General features: G+C 47.3%; 1 protein-coding gene across 7 annotated transcripts in view; it reads left to right on the plus strand.

The window, feature by feature from the left end:
- Nucleotides 1-535: 535 nt before the first annotated feature.
- The window catches only part of CMTM7 (CKLF like MARVEL transmembrane domain containing 7), a 66,008-nt gene continuing 53,936 nt past the window's right edge, over nt 536-12,607 (plus strand). For 2 of the 7 annotated variants that reach the window (XM_063602229.1, XM_063602230.1), the window contains exon 1: nt 536-3,293. In XM_063602229.1, coding sequence (XP_063458299.1) covers nt 3,135-3,293 — 159 coding nt within the window. In that variant the 5' untranslated portion in view covers nt 536-3,134. Of the gene's footprint in view, nt 3,801-12,607 lie in introns of all 7 variants that reach the window. The other 5 variants (XR_010111409.1, XM_034956024.3, XM_063602231.1 and 2 more) reach the window with 4 other exon arrangements.

The following is a 12,607-nucleotide window of genomic DNA, read 5'->3' on the forward strand; positions in this document are numbered from 1 at the left end:
GTGATTATTTCTGATTAGAGGTGGGTGGTGCATTAGTCAACACCAGGCAGAAAAGCCCAGCAATGTTTCTGAGCAGACTCAGGAAGTGATAGTTGTTCTCAAACTTGAGTATGCATCAGAATCACAGAGTGATGGTGAAGGGGGTGGGGAGTGAGGGTGGGGTTGGGAAGACTTGTTAAGACACACACTGCTGAGCCCTACCCCTAGAGTTTCTGATTCAGCAGGTCAGAGTGGGCCCCTAGAATCTGCATTTCTCACAAGTTCGCAGGTACTGCTGGTTGGGGGGCTATACACTGAAAATCACTGTTAGAAGACTGCTGAATTGGACAAAGGCCCCTCAAAGGAGAAATGATCCAGCAGTTGGTTTTTCTGCTTCCCTGAAACCCTCATCTCAACAAAGATGCCCTGTCATCTCCACTGTGGGTCCTGAAGCCTTAGACAAGTACAGAAGTGAAATGTACATCTACATAAAAAAATGATACATAGTACTAACTTCATGCCTGTGGGTATAGAGCCAGAAATGTCACAGCACGCCTGCATATCTATCACATTGTCACAGCAGCCCCTAGATGCAATTATTCCTGAATTACAGAGAAACAAATGGAGGTACCAGGCAGCTGTGACTGTTGTCTACAGAGAAGACACACGTGGAAGGCAATTTTTCTTGATCATGAAAATTGTCAAATGTACATAAAGGTGGAATAAATAGTGTAATAAATCCCCAAATGTTTCAACTGCAGTGGACTCTGGCAATGACAGTGGTCCTCAAATTTGAGTGTGCATCAGAATCAACTAAAAGACTTGACAAAACAGAGATTGCATGGGTATCATCCACCAACAAGAATTATTAGGACTTTGCCACATCGAAAACTCTTCTGATGACAAGACAGCACTGGCAGGGAATAAACTCACAAAGGTAGTTTTATGTTTCGCTTTGTTTTGTTTTGTTCTTGAGGCAGGGTCTTGCTCTGTCACCCAGGCTGGAGTACAGTGTTGTAATCATGACTCACTGCAGCTTCAACCTCCCGGGCTCAAGCAATCCTCCCACCTCAGCCTCCTGAGTAGCTGGGACTACAGGCATGTGCCACCATGCCCAGTTAATTTTTGTGTTTTTTTGTAGAGATGGGGTTTCGCCATGTTGCCCTTGCTGGTGTCAAACTTGGGCTTGTGAGCTTGATTTTGGGATTACAGACATGAGCCACCGTGCCCAGCCAGATTTTTTGATGTTATCTCCAAGTGAATAAATGTAAGTATGGCCACAGGGACACTGCTCAAAAGGAACATGATAACATACCTCATTTTGGTAGTCCCGTTTGGGCCTGTCTTCATTTTTATGTTTTCTTCTTTTCCTTTTTCTTTTTTTTTTTTTTAAGAGACAGTGTCTCACTCTGTCACCCAGACAAGAGTGCGGTGGCAAGATCATAGCTCACTGCAATCTCGGACTCCTGGCCTCCAGGGATCTTCATGCCTTGACTTCCCAAAGTGCTGGGATTATAGGCGTGAGCCACCACGCCTGGCCGCTTCATTTTTAAAACAACCCAAAAGGGATACAGAATAGAATGTCACTTGGATAGCTGTTTGACAGCTTTTTCTTTTTCTTTTCTTTTCTTTTTTTTTTTTTTAATTGAGACAAGGTCTTGCTCTGTGGCCCAGGCTGGAGTGCAATGCCACTGTCATGACTCACTGCAGCCTCAACCTCCTGGGCTCCAAGGCTCCTCCAGCCTCAGCCTCCTGAACAGGCATGTGCCACTGCACCCAGCTAATTTATTTATTTATTTATTTTTATTTTTATTTTTATTTTGAGACAGAGTCTCGCTCTGTCGCCCAGGCTCGAATGCAGTGGCGCAAGCTCTGCTCACTGCAAGCTCCGCCTCCCGGGTTCACGCCATTCTCAGCATCCCGAGTAGCTGTGACTGCAGGCGCCCGCCACCACGCCCAGCTAATTTTTTGTATTTTTAGTAGAGACGGGGTTTCACCGTGTTAGCCAGAATGGTCTTGATCTCCTGACCTCGTGATCCGCCCGCCTCGGCCTTCCAAAGTGCTGGAATTACAGGCGTGAGCCACCGCGCCCGGCCCAGCTAATTTATTTTTATTTTTTGTTTTTTGTAGAAATGAGGTCTGGCCATGTTCCCCAGGCTGACAGCTTCTAACAGAAGCAAACATATGCTCCCCTTGTAACCAGTGCGTTCACTTGCAGATATTTGTCCCAGAAAAATGTGAGTTTGTATCCACCAAAAAAACGTGTACCCTAATAGTCACTATAGCCAGAAAAGAGATGAGGGAGGGGGGAAAGGCCGGAGGGAGGGAAGGAGGCAGGCAAGCAGGTAGGAAGGAAGCAAGCTTGGTGTCCATCAACTGGGTAAACGTTTAAAAAATACGGTATCTTTGCACAGTGGAGTACTACTCAGCAATAAAAAGGAAGGAACTGATATGAACTACTTATATTCCCAACAGGATGGATCTTCTAATTTGTTATGTTGAAGGAGAATATTCTGTATTACTTCAAGTTTATGAAGTCCAAGAACAGGCAAAATGAACCTACAGTGACAGAAAGCAGAATACACTGTAGTGGTTGCCTGAGGCTGGATAAGGATGGGGACAGGGAAGGAAGGTAGGTCAGGAAGGCCCACCACGGAACTTTCTGGGGTGATGGGCACGTTCTATTTGTTGATCTGGGCGACGGTTACACAGGTGTACACATACATAAAAATTAGTGGAGCTGAACACGTAAGGTCTGGGCATCACACTTTATGTAAGTTAAACTTCAGTAAAGTGCTCTCAGCACACATCCGCAGCCGCACCCACACAAAATCCCAGGAGGCTCAGTACCAGCTGTGGTCCGGGCCTTGCCCACCTCGGAGAGGCCACGACCCAAGGCATCCGGTTTCCTCTCGCTCCAGTCTAACTTCCGCGCATCTACGAGGGCCGGGACTGCCGCTACCTTTCTGGAAGGCGCCGGCCGGCCAGTCCCCGGAGGGATCCCGCCAGAGGCGGCTCCGCGTCTCCAGCAGCGGGGCAGGGACCCGGGCGCCCCGCCCTCGCCAGCGCCCGCCCCCGCCCGCCCCCGGCCCGCCCTCCGTATCTGGCCCCTGGGCAGCTGCCCGGGGAGGCGGCCAGCGAGCTGGGGCCGCGCAATGTCGCACGGAGCCGGGCTCGTCCGCACCACGTGCAGCAGCGGCAGCGCGCTCGGACCCGGGGCCGGCGCGGCCCAGCCCAGCGCGAGCCCCTTGGAGGGGCTGCTGGACCTCAGCTACCCCCGCACCCACGCGGCCCTGCTGAAAGTGGCGCAAATGGTAAGTGAGCGCGGGGCGCGAGGCCGAGGTTCTACAGGGCGCCCCGGGAAAGCAGGGGTCCGGGAGCGGACGCGCCGGGCGTCTGGACCCGGCCGGAGCCCAGGGAGCATCGCGCAGCGGGCGGGGGATCGCGTCGCTAAAGTTCGCAGCAGGCTTCCTCCGGGAAAGTTGCCGCCGCAGCCCCCGCGCTGGAGCTCAGTCCCCAGAGCTGCCCCGGCCCTTGCTCCCGCGGACCCAGGTCGCCAGGGTCGCAAGTTTCTCCGGCCACCCCCCTGCGAAGCCTGACCCGCCTACTGACTGAAACCACGGGCAAAGTTCCTTTTCGTCTTTCTTCCTCTTCTCTGGGCCGCGCCGCTTCGAACCCGAGCCGGGGGTGGAAGAGTCGCCCAGGCGGCGGCGCTGAGGCAGCGAAACCCGACCTCTTCCCCGTCCACGGCCTCCCCTTTCCTCCGAACCCAGCGCGGCAGGGCTTCCCTGCTCTGTGTGCAGTTTCGCTCGAAGGAGGAGGTCAGACTTGCGTTCCATAGTGGGGAAAAAGAACTGGGACCGCTGAGACGGCCGTCCTGGTCCCCTGCGCCCTCAAGTTCCGAGGGAGGGCCCGGGTCTCAGGGGGCTCTGGAGGGCAGGTGGTCAGTTGGGAAAGGCCTGTTGTCAGGGGCTGGTACTCATGTAGGGGAGCCAGACTGTTGAATGGGAGTCACCCGTGGAGCCAGGCAGGATGAGTGTCTGGGCTTGGATTGTGACCAACTCAGCACAAGGGCCTTCTACCAGGGCAGACGTTGCCTGGCCGATTCTCTTGTTCCCCACTCTTTTCTTTTCTCCCCTCCCGTTTTTTTCTTCTTTAAAAATTTGTAATCTGAAACAACTTTTCCGTTTGTATGATGTGTTTTGAAACTGGGTTGGGCTGTTTGTGAGTCTCCACCATTGTAATGTTTGCACCAAGAATGGTGGGGAAGGGAGCGGTAAGTTTCAAAAAGAGGTGTGGGGAAAGGAGTGTGGGGCTGGACAAGGTCACACACCCAGAAGCTGGGGCCTGCTAAGGTGGACTGGCCCCAGGGGGTTGGGCACAGGACGTCTGTGCATCTATAGCACTGCCATTCCAGACACTGAGTGTGCATGAGGTGGCCCTCATGTCTTGCTTGGGCCAGACCTAAAGAGAAGGGGCGCTGAGTTCCTGCCTCCCTAAGAACGGTGTCTAGATAGACCAAAAATTAGGAAGAGGCATTTCAGCAACGTACAGAAAAATCTGGTGCTGAGCATTGTTGGGTTCGAGCAGGGCATTTTTTGGCCCAGGCTAAGAGATTTGATCAGCCAAATAGAAGAGACCAGCCCATCTCACCATCCTTAAAAGATGGGCTGGGGTGAGACATATCCTACCTGAGCATTGGAAGGGATGAGTTTGGTAGACAGAGAATGGGATCAGAAGCCTCCATCTTGGCCCCTGAGTTTGCTGGACAAAGATATTATGGGATGAAAAGTCTCCTTGTTGGTCTATGAGTTTGGTACACAAACATAATGGAGATGAAACCTCGGCAACATAGCGAGACCCCATCTCTACAAAAAAAAATTTTAAAACCTTGTGTGGTTGGCATGGGCCTCTAGTCCCAGTTACTTGGGAGGCTGAGGTGAGAGGATTGATTGAGCTGAGAAGGTCAGTGAACTGTGCCACTGCACTAGTCTGCGTGACAGAGGGAGGCCTGTCTCAAAAAAAAAAAAAAAAAAAAAAGGTACAAAGAAAAGGTAATGGAGATGAGAAGCCTTCATGTGGTCCATGATTTTGATGAATAAAGATACTGGGAGATGAGAAATCTCCATCTCATCTTAAGCTCCTCAGCTAGCCTCTGGCCTGTGGTCCTTGGGCCAATTTGCAAGTGGCAAGAGTGGGGCCTGTTGTTCCAAAAAAGAGAACAAAGACTTGAATAATTTCTTTATCTGGTTGCTTATTCTCTATGTGCTCCTCTTAAAACCATGCTGAGGAGTCTTACACCTGCCCTGGAGGATTCCCCATCACTGCTGCAGGCTTGTTTGATCAGACCCTCTGGGAGCAAAGTTGCCCTTGCAGGATGGCTATATTAGTCCTAGTTAGGGCTATCTACTTGGGCCTCTTATCTAACTCCTCCCTATTTTCCCACTTCTCCTCTTTTCTAAGACTCTGCTTGGGCATTTGAGGTTCATTTGTCTTCTTTGCTGGAAAATGCTTGTTTAGCCAAGTTTTAACATTGGGGAAGGGCAGAAGCAGCTAAATTAATGCCACCCATTGGGCTTTCTTTCTATGGGTCTCTCATTTTGACCATCAATTTCTCAGTTTCATACTGAACAGGTTGACCCTTTTGTCCTCAGCTTCTCATGAAATGTTTTCATCATGATCTGATCAATAGATCTGCTAACACGTTGTCTTAAGAAATCATTGCAAAGGCTGTTCCACTGGAGAATGACTTCCCTTGTCTTGGCCTCTTCTGGGTCCACCATTACTAGAAAATGAGTTTCTGAGTGAATGTGTGTACTTGACATGTCATTTATACATGTGTAATTTTTATAATCCTCTGGCCATGATAATTCAGTTTTTTTGGTCTTCCTTTTTGGAGTAGAGACACAGTCACAGGTTTTGACTTTTGACTTTAAAGCACTCTTTTTTTTCTTTCTTTCTTGAGAGGGAGTCTTGCTGTGTCACCAGGCTGGAGTGCAGTGGCACGATCTCAGCTCACTGCAACCTCTGCCTCCCGAGTTCAATCAAATCTCCTGTCTCAGCCTCACAAGTAGCTGGGACTACAGGCACGGGCCACCACACCCAGCTAATTGTTGTATTTTTAGTAGAGATGGGGTTTCACCATGTTGGCCAGGATGGTCTCGATCTCTTGACCTCATGATCCGCCCCCGCCTCTGCCTCCCAAAGCGCTGGTATTACAGGTGTGAGCTGCCACGCCCGGCTAAATGACTTTTTTTTTTTTTTTTTTTTTTGAGCGAGACAGAGAGGGTCTTGCTCTGTCACCCAGGCTGGAGGACAGTGGTGTTATCATGGCTTACTGCAGCCTTAACCTCCTGGGCTCGGCGATTGTCCCACCTCAGCCTCCCGAGTAGCTGGGACTATAGGCACCCACCACGATGCCCAGCTAAATTTTGTATTTTTTGATACAGACGGGGTTTTGCTATGTTGCCCAGACTGGTCTTGAGCTTAGGGATTCAAGGGATCTGTCCACCTCGGCCTCCCCAAGTGCTGGGATTACAGGTGAGCCACTGTGCCTGCATGAGACTCTTTTTTTTAATAGCTATTTTTTTTAGCCCTATTATTGTTCTTGATAATGTTCTAGTAATTACACACTATATACCATGTGTGTATAATCTCATTAAATGTTTCTAAGAATCCAGTGAAGTAACATGTTTGATAGATAAGGAAACGGGCTAAAGAGTTAAAGAGACACTAAAGTCACACAGCTCTTAGCAGTAGTGGTGGAACCGATCCAGGCCTAATGGCCTGATCTCCAAAACTCATAACTCTGGCAGAGTTGTTGCTTGTTAATAGTTCTAGGGATATAAAAGCCACAGTGAGATAACACTTCACACCCACGGAGATGACATCAATAGAAAACAACAAGTGATGAAGATGTGGAGGATGTGAAGAAATTGGAACTCTGATACAGTGCTGATGAGAATGCAAAATGGTACAGCCACTTTGGGAAACTGTGCAGTTTCTCAAAAGTTACCATGTGACCCAGCAATTCTACTCCCAGCTCTACCCAAGAAAATGAAAACAGATGTCCACATGAAGACTTACACATTCATATGTGTTCATAACAGCATTATTCATAATAACCAGAAAATGAAAACAACACAGTTGCCCATCAAATGATGAATGTATAAACAGCAACTAAAACTAAGTGGTACATTCATACAATTGAATATTATTCAGTCATAAAAAGGGAGAATGCAGTACTGATGTGTAACCATATAGATAACCATGAAAACACTAAGCTGTGAAAAAAAGCCAACCACAAAAGACCACGTTATATGATTCCATTTATATGAAATGTCCAGAATAGGCAAATGCGTAGACATAAAAATAGATTAGTGGTTGCCTAGGTCAGGGAGCAGGGGTTGAAAGGAAATGGGACGTGACTGCTATAATGGGTATGGGGTTTCTTAAGGGGGTGATGAAAATGTTCAAAAAATTGGTGATGGTGCCGGGTGCGGTGGGTCATGCCTGTAATCCCAGCACTTTAGGAGGCCGAGGTGGGTGGATCACCTGAGGTCAGGAGTTCGAGACCAGCCTGGCCAATATGGTGAAGCCCTGTCTCTACTAAAAAATACAAAAATTAGCTGGATGTGGTGGCAGGTGCCTGTAATCCCAGCTACTGGGGAAGCTGAGGCAGCAGAATTGCTTGAATCCAGGAGGCAGAGGTTGCAGTGAGCTGAGATTGCGTGACTGTACTCTAACCTGGGTGACACAGCGAGACTCCGTCACAAAAACAACAACAACAACAAAATTGGTGATGGTGATGTTGCACAACTCTGTGAATATATTAAAAACCACTGAGATTTATACTTTAAATAAGTAGCTGGATGGTATGTAATTATGTAAATAGACCTGTGGATGAATGTGAGGGGGCAAGGAGCTCTGCATGCAGCCACTGGGTGTGGGGAGGCCACAGCTACACTTCAGGAAATCCCTGTGGTGTTCCCACCACATCCACTCCTAGAAGAAGGAGTGTCCCCTGCAGGAGTCACAAAAGCTGGGCTGAAGGGCATCCCCTGAGTGCCTGAAGGGTCTGAGCTGAAAGGGATGCCCTGGGGTCTGAAGGGTAGGTCTAGATATCCTTGCTGTGGGATTAAGGAGACCCCAGGATGGGGCTTGTGGCCCTACCAACACGTCCTATCTCTTTGTTCATTCAGCAGACATTTATAACTGCCACATTCATCTCCATTTGTGCAGAATCAGATGACTGTGACAAAGTTCTTGCCCTCAAGTAATCTGTGGTTCAGCTTGTCATGGGAAGAGGGGTCTTGTCCCAGACCCCAAGAGACAGTTCTTGGATCTCGTGCAGAAAAAACTTCCGGGCAAGTTGTAGAGTATAGTGAAGTCAAAGTAGTTTACTAGACGCCACTCAATTACAGAGTAGAGACTCTTCAGAAAGCAAGAGGAGGAACGCACCCATTGCAAATACAATGCTTGCTTATATAGGTTATTAAAAATAGTGTACTTTATTACAAAAGCTTGTGATCAGCTTGTGACAAGCTATTAATATTGTTACTTTCCTATGTGATTATTGATTTTAGCAAGAACTTATGAGTGTACCATTATTTTAAAAGCAGAACCTATTCTTAAACTAAGAATACTTTTTCTTCTTGAAGAACTGGGACATTTCCGTAAGTTCTGGGTCTTTATTTAGTTAGTTAATATTATTAACTTGGGCCGGGTGTGGTGGCTCACGCCTGTAATCCCAGCACTTTGGGAGGCTGAGGTGGGTGGATCACGAGGTCAGGAGATTGAGACCATCCTGGCTAACATGGTGAAACCCCGTCTCTACTAAAAATACAAAATATTAGCCAGGCGTGGTGGCACACGCCTGTAGTCCCAGCTACTCGGGAGGCTGAGGCAGGGGAATCTCTCGAACCCAGGAGGCAGAGGTTGCGGTGAGCCGAGATCGCAGCATTGCACTCCAGCCTGGCAACAAAGTGAGACTCTGTCTCAAAAAAAAAAAAAAAATTATTAACTCATTCCCTCAACCATAAACATCTTGTGACCAAGAGTGCCCAACCCCCTGGGAATGTAATCCAGCAGATTTGGCTTTCTCTCGGCCTTTATTCAAGATGGAGTCACTCTGGTTAGGATGCCTCTGACAAGCTGAGGGGATGAACAAGTACCAAAATTGGCTGCTCAGGAAGATAAAAGTTCTGATAGTTGCCCACCTTATGGAAGAGGATCAGAGGGCAAAGGTGATATTTAAATTGCATCTTGACAGATGAGTGTAAGTTTTCAGGTTGGGAGTGGCTCATTTACCCCTTTGGTGCCTTTATTCAATATATGTTTAAGTTAGAGATAAGTGGTATGTTAGGGTTGGGAAGGAAAAAGATGTAGCAAGAAATGAGCCAGAATTGGGGTAATTATCTTAATCTTCCCACCCCAGACATTTAGAAATGGGTGCCATCTTATCCACTGAGCATCTGCTATGCTGTTAATCTTATGCTATGTGAAATACAGCTATTAACAAGATAGACTCTTTCTGCCTGTGCAGAAAAACAGACTGTGACATTTACATAACCATAACATGGACAGAGAATCAGAATGTATTTCACAAGTGGCAATGATGGAAATCTAAATGTCTTCTGGGAGGTTCATTTATTTATTTGGCAAATATTTGTTGATCACCTACTGTGATCAGCTAACTAGTAGGTGATCACGACTGTGTGCTAGGGAACTGTGGAAAGAAGACAGATGAGCCCCTGCCTCTTTATACTCAAATAGAGAAAATAAACATTAATCAAAATGGTTATGAATATGTAATTACAAACAGGTTTGAAATTATGAAGGAGAAGTACTCAGTGGTATAGAGCATATACTAGGGGGTGTGACCTTTTGGGGATTAGGAAGGGCGTTTCTGAGGAAGGGACATCTGATGTGAGCATGAGGAAATTGCATCACAAGCAGAAGAAAGAGCATTGGCTGGCACAGTGGCTCATGCCTGTAATCTCAGCAGTTTGGGAGGCTGAGGCGGGCGGATGGCTTGAGTCCAGGAGTTTGAGACCATCCTGGGCAACATGGTGAAACCCGGTCTCTATGAAAAAATACAAAAATTAGATGGGTGTGGTAGCACATGCCTGTAGTCCTAGCTACTCGGGAGGTTGAGATGGGAGGATCTCTTGGAGGTCTAGGCTGCAGTGAGTGGTGATCGCCACGGCACTCCATACAGCCTAGGTGACAGAACAAGACCCTGTCCTCCCATTCCCCCAAAAAAGAAAAGAAAGAGCACGGACCCTGGCTGTTAGTGGAGGGAGGAGTATCTCTAGGGCTGGAGGGGAGAGAACAGGGTGGGAGTATTGGGGATGAGACTGGAGGTATGCAGGGACCAGACTCCAGGGTCTGCCAAATCTTGGTGAATATATATATAGTCCTTAGTCTAAGAAAAATCAGCAAAGCATCATATCAACTCACCATTCATGAGGTGACTCTTAACTAGGGGCTGTACCGCCCCCTAGGGGTTATTTTGGAATTTTATGGAACCTTTTTTTTTTTTTGGTTGTCACAGGGATTAGGGTTATATTACATATATATCTTATTCATTTCAGAATAGTAATGCAAACTGGAATTTTGACAGTGCAATTTTGACAGTGCAAAATACTTTATATCCTAAAAGGATGTTTTGTCTGAAATAAGATTGAAGGAGCCTTCCCAGACTGGGTGCTGGTGGGGAGTACACTGAGGTTTCTTGGCAGGAGAGTGGGTCCTAGAGACCCTCTAAGAGGCCTGGGCAATTCCAGGCTTCACTTTGAGAATTCACAGGTTAGGTGCCAAGTGGAATTCAGCTGTGGGGGATGTCAGCCTCTGGTCTAGCTGTGAATAGACCTGTTAGCACAGAATAGCCCAGCATCATCCAGAAGGGCCCATCCCTTTATGTTCTGCTTTAGACGTGTATGGCGGAGGGCGAGGAGGGGGTCTAGTTTGGTTCCCAAGTGCAGTCTGCACACCCATGTCCTACTTCCTGGAAGTTGGAGAGTAAAAAGCAGCAAAGAACCTCACTGCCAAGATTCTTTGACCTCAGCCCATTCCTGACAAGAAACTACTGTCAGTGACCAAACAAATGCAAAAATAAAATATAATAAAATAAGTTATTGGCTTTATTCCTAACAAAAAATACTTGTTCATTGTGGAAACTTTGGGGAGCACAAGAAGAAAATAGACTCACCCACTCCCTCTTCCCCAAGATTAAAAAGTAAAACTAAAGTATTTTATAGTAGATACACATAATTTTGGTGGTGGTTTGTTTTTCTTTTTTAATTGAGACAGAGTCTCAGTTGCCCAGGTTGAAGTGCAGTGGTGCGGTTTCAGCTCACTGCAACCTCTGCCTCCCAGGACCAAGCGATTTTCCTGCCTTAGCCTCCCAAGTAGCTGGGATTACAGCCATGTGCCACCACACCCGGCTAATTTTTGTATTTTTAGTAGAGATGGGGTTTCTCCATGTTGGCCAGGCTGGTCTCAAACCCCTGACCTCAGGTGATCCACCCGCCTTGGCCTCCCAAAGTGCTAGAATTACAGGCGTGAGCCACCTTGCCCAGCTGGTGGTGTTTTTCTTTAAACAAAACTAGGATGATTCTATACATATTTTGTAAATGCTTTTCTTTTTTTTTCTTCTTTTTTTTTTTTTTTTTTTTTTTTTGAGGTGGAGTCTCACTCTGTTGCCCAGGCTGGAGTGCAGTGGCGCGGGCTCACTGCAACCTCCAACTCCCGGGTTCAAGCGATTCTCCTGCCTCAGCCTCCCGAGTAGCTGGGACTACAGATACGTGCCACCATGCCCAGCTAATTATTGTATTTTTAGTAGAGACGGGGTTTCACCGTGTTAGCCAGGATGGTCTTAATCTCCTGACTTCGTGATCCACCTGCCTCGGCCTCCCAAAGTGCTGGGATTACAGGTGTGACCCACCATGCCTAGCTGTAAATGCTTTTCTTGCTGTTTGTTTAGTATGTGGTGCATTTTGTTCGTCTGCAGTTTGGTTTCTAACAGTGCTGTCATAGCCAGTCATGGAGGTACCGTGGTTGTGTGTACCATGGTACACTGTGGCTCTGGGAGCTTCCAGTTCTACCTGCATACAAAGGAGGCTGTGATGAACCTCCATGTAGAGAATCCTGGTGTACAAATCTGTAAATACTTCTTCAGGATAATTGGCACTGACCTTTTGCAGAGAGAGAAATGAAGTGCCTCTTGCCCTTCTCAGGTGGCTGGCATAAAACAATTCTCTAGACTTTTTAACATCTAGAAATTAATGAGTGCCCCTTTATCATCCAAGAGTTTCAAGGAGCCAAGTGTGATAGTAATAGTATTTAAGCTGTAATCGTATTTTTGGTGTCTGATGATTTAGAAAAGGAACAGTGACAGACAGACTAGAAAATTCAAAAATGCTTTTAAATGCTCTTGTATTTAAGTAATGGCCACAGTATCTGCATATATTTGAAGAATGGAAGTTCCACTCTTGGGGAAGGCCTTACCTATTCAGGCTGCAGAGCTTAAGGCTTTTGTAATCACCGGCAAGAATTCCCATTCAGGACACCTCAAATAACCACTTACAGCCCGACTGGGAATCACTGGCCGGAGTGAGGCGATAGG

The sequence above is a fragment of the Pan paniscus genome, chromosome 2 (genome assembly GCF_029289425.2).
Source record: "Pan paniscus chromosome 2, NHGRI_mPanPan1-v2.0_pri, whole genome shotgun sequence".
NCBI classification, from domain to species: domain Eukaryota; kingdom Metazoa; phylum Chordata; class Mammalia; order Primates; family Hominidae; genus Pan; species Pan paniscus.